This window comes from Dendrobium catenatum, unplaced genomic scaffold (genome assembly GCF_001605985.2).
Source record: "Dendrobium catenatum unplaced genomic scaffold, ASM160598v2 fragScaff_scaffold_1446, whole genome shotgun sequence".
Lineage (NCBI taxonomy): Eukaryota > Viridiplantae > Streptophyta > Magnoliopsida > Asparagales > Orchidaceae > Dendrobium > Dendrobium catenatum.
The window spans coordinates 3752126-3760954 of record NW_021319908.1 but is presented as its reverse complement, the minus strand read 5'-3'; the positions used below and the strand labels follow the sequence as shown (position 1 = coordinate 3760954).

Below are 8829 nucleotides of genomic sequence, written 5' to 3'. Positions count from 1 at the left end.
CCTTAGGTCTTTCTACAAGCTCCCAAACATCATTCCTAACAAATTGATTCAACTCCTCTTGCATGGCTAAAATCCAAAACTCATTAGTAAGGGCTTGGTTTATATTGGTGGGTTCAGTCATTGAGATAAAGGCAGAGTGGTTCACCTCCTTCCTAAGTCCATGTCTAGTCCTAACTCCATCAGAAAGGTCTCCTAAGATCAAATCCTTGGGATGACTTGTAGAGCATCAGAAAGGTCTCCTAAGTTCCAATTTCTCCGTTAGCTCCAAGAGTTTCTGACTTACTCTATGCGGATGATATTTTAATCTTTTCGAAAGCTAAGATCAAAGAAGTCAAGGAGTTGAAGGAAATCATTTCCAATTATTGTAATTGTACGGGGCAAAAGGTTAACAATTTGAAGTCTATGATTATTTTTGGGAGGTTTACTAAAAGGAACATCCAGAAGAAGATTGTTAAGAAGCTCAAATTTAAAGTGTTGAAGGAAATTAGCTACCTTGGTGTGAAGATGACCTTAAGGAGGCTGATTGCTTCAAATTTCCAGGTGTTGTTGGAGGTTGCTACTAATAGGCTTAATACTTGGGGGAAGAAATGCATTTCCTTGGAAGGTAAATTGGTTTTAGTTAAATCAGCTTTCCTGTCTTTGCCTCAGTTTTTGTCTACTCTTTCGTTAGTTCCTTTGAGTATTCTCAAGGAGTTTGATAAGATGTGAAGAGGGTTCCTTTGGAGTAAAAATAATGGCAATGCTGGTCTCCATTATGCTTCTTGGGATTTGCTTTGTAAGTCGAAGATTGAGGGTGGTAGAGGTTTGTTTTCTGCTGTGTCAAAGGTTGGTCCTCTTCGGGCCAAATTTTCTTGGAATTTGTACATGAAGCCTCATTCTTTATTGAATCAAATACTAAGAGCTAAGTATGGGGAAGATTTGTGGTCGGAGTCTGTGAAGGGAGGTATTTCATCCTCTTGGAAGATTATTACTATGGGAGCTAAATTTCTCAAAAATATTCTTAGATAGAGTATTTCCAATGGGGATTCTATCAACTGGATGAATGACTCTTGGATTTTAGACAAATGTATTGCTAAATGGCCTATATTTGTTAATATTCAAAACATTTCAGATGTTAAACTTAGCACTTTCATTTCAAATGGTGAATGGAATTTGGAGAAGCTTAAAGTCAATTTTGGGGAGCAGCTTATGGAGATAATTTCTATTATTCCTATTAATATCAACAGAAATTCAGATGTGCTAGAGTTGAAATGTAAGTTCGCTTGGAAATCTATCACGGTCTTGGCATTTGAAGCAGCTATGGTTCATGAGGAGGAGGTTGCTCATTGAAATTGGATGAATAAGCTTAAGTTAAAACCGAAAATTGAACTTTTTTGGTGGAGAATTTGCAAAAATGCCCTTCCGTTCAATACTTTCCTGGTAAATAGGAGATTAAGCAATTTTCCTGGTTGCCCGAGAGGTTGTGGAGTAGATGAGGATAACTGCCATTTGGTTGGTAATTATTTCAAGATCCAGAATGTAGTATCTTTAGTGAACAGCTTGGGTTTTTCAATTCCGATTTTTAACGGCTTTCTGGATTGCCTGGAGTGCCTTCAAAGGCTTGTGGGAAAGAATTCTCTTAGTGCAAATATTCTTTGTACTGCTGTTTATCTTGTTTGGAAGAGTAGATGTAAGGTGGTTCATGGTGATAAGGATGATTCGGATAATACTATTTCTACGAATGCTATTTCATTTGCTGTTAGAAGTAACTTTTTAAATATTCAACCAGATAACTGGGATGCTAATCAACAATTGCTGTTGTTTCCTTGGCATCCTCCTCCACCCGGGTGGATTAAAATTAATGTAGACGCAGCTCTGAAAAGGAATAATTTGGCTGGGATTGGAAGTATTTTGGAAGTGAAAACTCAACAAGCATGGCTCTAACATCCTCAACTAAGATCCTATTCTTCCTTTCAGCTTCCTTGTTTGGTTGAGGGGTCCTAGGAGCTGAGAAGTTGTGACTAATCCCTTTATCCTCATAAAACTCTCTAAATCTCTCATTTTTAAACTCTCCACCATGGTCACTATGGATGGTTAAGATCTCACAACCTAGCTTTTTCTGAATTCAAGTGAAGAAGGATCTAAATTCATCAAAAGACTCACTTTTATGTGACATAAATTTAATCCAAGTGAACCTCAAGTAGTGATCGACAATCACAAATCCAAAGAATTTCCCCCCTTAGCTGGCAGTGCTGATGGGTCCAATTAAATTCTTATGAAGGTCTTTTAAAGGTCTAGAGGTGCTAATGTCCTTAATGGAATGGAAAGAGGATTGGACATGCTTCCCTAATTGACAGGCATCATACATGTGGTCTTTAGTGAACTTAAGCTTGGGGATACCTCTAACTAGGTCTTTTTGGATCACTTTTTTAATTTTTTTTCATATTGGCATGACATAACCTTTTGTGCCACAACAAAGACTCATCAACAATAGTTTTTAAGCAAAATGAAGCAACACATTTAGTATTATTTAAATCAAGCATGTAAATATTATTAATTTGCTTTTCCTACAAAATACAGTTGTTATACAAGCTAATAATGCATATATTTATAAAAAATTTTATGATGAAGCCCTTATCGTAAATCTAACTGATGATGAGAAAGTTATGTTTCAGTCCATCTGCAAGCAAAATATTTTCAATCAAAAGGTTATTGGAGTTTATTATTATACATGCACTCACCACTTTCTTTGTGGTGTTTCGCCAAAAGTGACCTTACCTCCAACCTTGACCTGCAGTGAAACAAATTGATTATCATCTCTAGTCATGTGTTATGAGCATCTGTTGTCCAGGTATCACATGCTCTCAGAAGGTCTTTTGTGAGAGCAATCCTATAAAATCATCAATCATTAGATTTAGGAACCCAAATAAGTTTGGGACCCTTATTATAGAAAAAGAATGCAATACATGTGTGTTATGCTGTGCATCATATAATTTGGGTCTCCACACCCAATGTGTACTATGGTGAATAGTGCAAGTATGTGAAATGTGTCCTAGCATGCCACATAAAAAACATCTAACACCAGGAAAGGGGATTACTAATCAATTCAGGCTATAGTGCCTTTTCCTAAGTTTTAAAAGTTTTGGATTTGGATCAGGATTGAAAAACTATTTAGGTGTGGGTGGAGTCCTATTTCCCTCAAGTTCTTTCAATTTAGCTTTAAAAAATCAGTTAGCACTTTCTAAAATAGTATTATCAACTTTAAAATAGTGCTCCCTACTCTCAAATTCATCAATATATTTTTTAATTTTTTTTTAAATGAGGTGTGAGATGCTTTCAATGAATCAAGCTCAATGACTAACTCAGAATACTTTTTATTTAACTTGTCAAATTTATCAAATAATGACATATGATTGCTCTCAAGTGTAGAGTGAGATTTAGTAAACTTCATGCTCTTTTTATAAATTTTAAAAAATTCCAATTTTAAGCTAGCATGTGATTTCTTAAGTTTCCTATATGATGCATGAATTTTTTCAGAAACTTTAAGTAATTAATCATATGTTAGTTCACATACCTCTTCTTGGTCAGACATGCCAATATAATTGTCCGCCATCAAACATAAGTTTGTACTATCCTTTTTAGCTTTAGTCTCAGAGGAGTTAGATACAGAATCTACCTAGAATGCCTTTTGAAATTGCTTCTTGTCCTTCTTGAACTTGGGGGTTTCCTCACACTTCTCTTTACTTAGGTGAGCCTGAAGTATAGGAAAATAAGTTTTTAACATGTCCCATCTTCCTGCATTCAAAGAAAATCATATCTGTAGAACATTTAAGATTCTTGCTACTCTTACCTTTATTCCACTTTTGATAGTGTTTTTGCTACTTCCTTAGAAAGCTTTTGAATTGCCTAGTGATTAAGGCAACATCATCTCTTTCAGACTCAGAAGAATTAGTGTTTGTGTAGTTGGCCTTCAGCACCACAATTTTCTCGTTCTTTTTCTCACTTGCATCACGTTGTTTTTAGTTCACTCCTTGCTCATAAGCAATGAGTGATCCAAGAAAGAAGGAAATCATCTCAAAATTTTATTAAATTTTTTATAGTTAGTGAGTTCTCTTCCTAAGACATGTAGTGAAGTGATAATTTGAGTAAACCTAGTTGTTGACTTAAGAAAAAAAATTAAATTAAATCAGAAAAAAAAACTCAGACCAGCAACCACCTCTACTGGCCTCACATCTCCGAAAAAACGCACCTCTTCGGAGGCACCGACAATTCAAAGAGATAAAAAGGAAGGAATCCCGTGAAAAAAAAAACTGACGCTCGCTCATTCGGTTCCCTCGTGGCTGTTCGACTTCATTGCTTCGCATAAGCGTCTAGGGTTCTCCGTTCATCTTATCCTTTCGTTGTTGTTGTTCGGCTCCGTTGCTTCACAGGAGGCCGAGAAAATTGCACGCGTCACTCAGCCGTCGTACCATAGGTCTGATCGGGATGGTTTGAATTTGAAGACCAGTGCCGTTGATTTTTAATCCGGGCAGATGGTTTTAAATATGAAGACCCGCGCCATCGATCTTAGATCTGGGCGGATGGTTTTATAATTTGAAGACCTCAAGCAGTTGATCATAGATCCTAGTGAGATGGTTTGAAATCAAAGACCCTACGCCGTCGACCTTAGGTCTGGGTAGGAAGAATTACAAAAAGTGCCGTCCCAATTTCTCCCTTAGTAGGGAGGAGACGCCGAGAGGCTGCCGAAATTTTCTCAAAATTCAAAGGGAAATTCAATTTGAATATTAAATTAACTAAAATATCAAAATTGATTTTTAAGTATTAATTAACTAATTCAGTTAATTAATATTTAATAAAATTAGTTTGATTAAAATTAATCAAAATAATTGATTAATTGAGATCTTCAAAGTCTCCTATGCCATCAAATGCACGGGAGTGGAGAAACTTACAAACACACATTACTCTCCCAAATGTCACTCAGCATAAATTATAATTTGTTGGCTATCGTCTTAGCCCAAATTTTTTTTTTCTTGAAATAACTCGAAGGACTTTAAATGAAACTATCTTAATTGTCTCTAAATAAGACCCCTCTTTAAAGATTGTAACGCAAGTAATATTAAGTGGAAGACTTTGAATTGTTTTTAATATTTCAAATATTATTTCTCTTTGAAACATTTGAGATCTCTAATCTTCAACTTATCACCTATTCTTCTAGTTAGTAAGATAACAAAGAGCGTGATAAATCATATAAAATTCAAGAGTTATTAAATTTTTTTTTTGAGAGCAATGTAATTTAGAATTGATTTATGGGTTAATTATTTAATTAATAAAAAATGGCAATAAAGAAAAGAGAATAAAATTCCACTAATCAACATATACAAAGTTCTCAAACTCTCAACTCTGTACAGATTGCTCTCTAAATCGCTCAAATTATAATTATCAAATCAATACAACTCTCAAAACTGCTCTCCAAAGCTCTTATGTACAAACTCTCAGAACTCTCTAAAACACTCAAAATGAACTCTTATGCAAGTTCTCCAAAGTCCCTCTTGTACGAGTTCTTGCAACTTTCTTTGGGATCTATCCTCTACAAATACGAGCCATGACTGCTGCAACTACTGACTACGAACACCTACGAACAAACAAATGAAGAGTCAATATCACATAAATAAATTGAATGAATGCTGAGAAATATAATTCACGGCATTTAGAATGAAATTCTGGAAAGCAAGAAAGCTAAGTACGGAAAACTAGTAGAGCAAAAGTGCTAGAAAATAGGTAGAGAACTAGACTACTGTAGTAAGAAAAAAGACTACATGTAAAAAAAAAAAAACTAACACAAGTGTCAAAAACCCTCAAAATATCAAAATTACAAAACTCAACCAACTCACAACAAGTTTAGAACAAATCTCTAAATAATCAAATCTAACATTTGGGCAGCCTCATTCATAGGGACTTGGTTGTAAGACCCACTACTCGGCAACTTTCGTAGGAAAGTCGTAAGCCCGACCTTAAGGGGAAATTTTAGGAAAAGATTGACCTAACTCCTAATCACTAATTAAAACTACCCCAGCCACTTCTAATAGAAGCCGTAAGTCCAACATCTGAGAGAAGTGTATAGGTGATAATACACCTAGACCCCTCACTTGGGCATCCTAGTCTATAGGGTTAGGTTGTAAGACCCGCTTTCGGGCAACTTCTTACTGAGGTCGTAAGCCCCAACATTTTAGGAAAATTGCTAAATAAATAGTAATGATCCTAAACCCTAAAAAATCAAATTTAAACCTATGGGCATCTTAGTTTAAACGATTAAGTCGTAAGACCCACTTTTTTAGGCTACTTCCTAAGGGAAGCCATAAGTCTTACCCAAACAATTAAAATTCCTAGTCTAAAGGACTAGGTTGTAAGACCTATAACTCGGGCCGCTTAGCTTATAGGGCTAGGTCATAAAAACCATTGTTAGGTAACTTCTAAGAAAGCCATAAGACCTATCCAACTAAAATTCTTCGGGCAACTCCTAATTGGAGTCGTAAGCCCCAAACTAAACAAACTATCCGGGTAACTCCTAATTGGAGCCGTAAGCCCCAAACTAAACAAACTATCCGGGTAACTCTTAATTGGAGCCATAAGCCCCAAACTAAACAAATTATCAGGCAACTTCTAATTGAAGTCGTAAGCCCCAATATTTTAAGAAAATTATGAAATAAATTTATAATGAACCTAAACCTCAAAAAATAAAATTTAAACCTATGGGCATCTTAGTCTAAATGATTAAGTTGTAAGACCCGCTTTTCAGGCTACTTTCTAAGGGAAGCCATAAGTCCTACTCAAATAATCAAAATCTTCGGGCAGCCTCACTATAGAGTTAGGTTGTAAGACCCATCCTTGGCCACTCATAAATAGAGTAATAAGCCCCAATTCCAAATTCAAATCTCCGGGCTACTTTCTATGAAAGTTGTAAGTCCCAAACTAAATTTAAATCCTTGGGTTACTTTCTATGAAAGCCGTAAATCCCAATCTAAATTCAAACTCTTGGGCAGCTTCTAAGGAAGCCATAAGCACCAACTCAAATTAAATCAAACAAAAATCTAAACCTAACCACTTCAGTCTACTAGGGATCCCTAAGAGGAGGAAACCCATGGCTGCTAATCAGATTTCCTGGACACTACAATCATTGATTGTTAGTGTTGGTAGAGTGAAAATTATGGTATACCCGGGACGATGGAACCATGGGATCTTAATCGGGTTTACCTTTATCTTTCCCACAATTGAGACTAAACACTTAAAAATTTATTCATCCTTAATCGAGAGTTCTCTCTTACGTAGTAAGAGGGGTAATTAACTATGGGCACTTGCACTCATAGGAAGTAAGAACCCCAGATCTATACGGATGCGAAGAAGGATTCATGCATGTTGCAAATTTATTTTCATGACTTATGTTTTAATGATTGACAAACACTATTGATTCTCTTGGACTGCCTGTTACTTCTAACTGTTTAGGAATCAAAGACCGGACGAACAAACGAAGCCAGTTCAAGATTGCGTAGGTTAGGGTTGAGTCAGTCTGTAATTTGCTTTTTCCTCTTCTTGAGTCTATTTGTAATATTCAAAGAGACTGATGCTAAGTAACCCTACACACACACACACACTTGAGAGATTTAGAATTTCTATTTTTACTCACATCGGCCAGGACGATATTTTTATCGGCCTGGACGATTTATTTTAAAACAGAGATTCTATTCGGGATTCTTAATTAAGGCAGCCATCATTAACAGATCATCCTGGACGATACGTGTATCAGTCAGGACGATAAGCTCAAAATAGAAAGAAGTTGTCACCATAAACAATTAAGGTATTCTGTGGATTTTGGTAATCGGCCAGGACGATCTTGGATCGGCCTGGACGATATTCATAATTATGCCTTAATTAATCAGACATATTAAGGAAGTAATTTAGGATGATTGATACGATCATATTGTTTTGGATGATCGCAGTATCATCCAGGATGATCTATTCAAAAACCTTAGTTTCTTCTGGACGATCTGGATCGGACAGTTTGAATTCAGGGCGATGATCTGGACGATTTTCCTCTGATTTGAACTAATCGGTCGGGACGATTGTGAGATCATCCTGGACGATCAAGCCAATTTTAAATCATCCAGTTTGTATTCAGGGCGATGCTCTGGCCGATCTTCTGAGATTTGAATTGATCGGCCAGGATGATGTCCATATCGGCATGGACGATATTGTCGGCAACTTGCAATTAATAAGCTCCTTTGAAGCTCTTCTATTTAAGAGCTCTTGTTCAACATTTTGAACAATCTTTTGCTGCTGCCTTGACCTGAGAAGACCTTGAGGAGAGAAAGAGAGAGAGAGAGAGAGAGAGGATCTTGTGAGGGGGAGCTTGTAAGGGGATTCATAAGGGTTGCTTCAAGGATCGCTCTGCTTCTTCTTCATCTAGAGTTTCTCATCCGTGGAAGGGTCGGTAGAGGTCAGGATTCAGCATCTAATTGTGGTTCTCTGCCAGCTTCAGGAGGAAGCAAAAGGAGATAGGTTCTCTGCCTTACCGGGGCGGCAAAAAGAGGTTCTTTGCAAAGCCTTCTCCGCCTAGCTGTGGGGGCTAAAGGAGAGTCACGATTGTAGTGCAATACTCGGAGGGCGCCTCCGGGGAGTGGACGTAGGACGAGTTGACCGAACCACTATAAATCTCCGTGTTCTTGTTTCTTGCTTCCGCACTTATTTTTCTTGTGGTGTGATTTTGGTTTATGTGATTTTAGTTCTTTGTGAAAAAAAAATTTTTAAAATACCAATTCACCCCCCCTCTTGGTTAACTTGGGACTAAGTTCATAG

At 36.8% G+C, this 8829-nt stretch overlaps 1 protein-coding gene across 1 annotated transcript; it reads left to right on the top strand.

The window, feature by feature from the left end:
* Positions 1 to 1335: 1335 nt before the first annotated feature.
* On the top strand, positions 1336 to 1923 carry LOC110111752. The gene has a single exon (XM_020843752.1). It carries the CDS (start codon positions 1336 to 1338, stop codon positions 1921 to 1923), a length of 588 nt encoding a protein of 195 aa, XP_020699411.1.
* Positions 1924 to 8829: the final 6906 nt, after the last annotated feature.

Bases quoted from the DNA above. Each gene is read 5' to 3' on its own strand.
- LOC110111752 (XM_020843752.1), top strand. From the start codon at position 1,336: ATGAATAAGCTTAAGTTAAAACCGAAAATTGAACTTTTTTGGTGGAGA.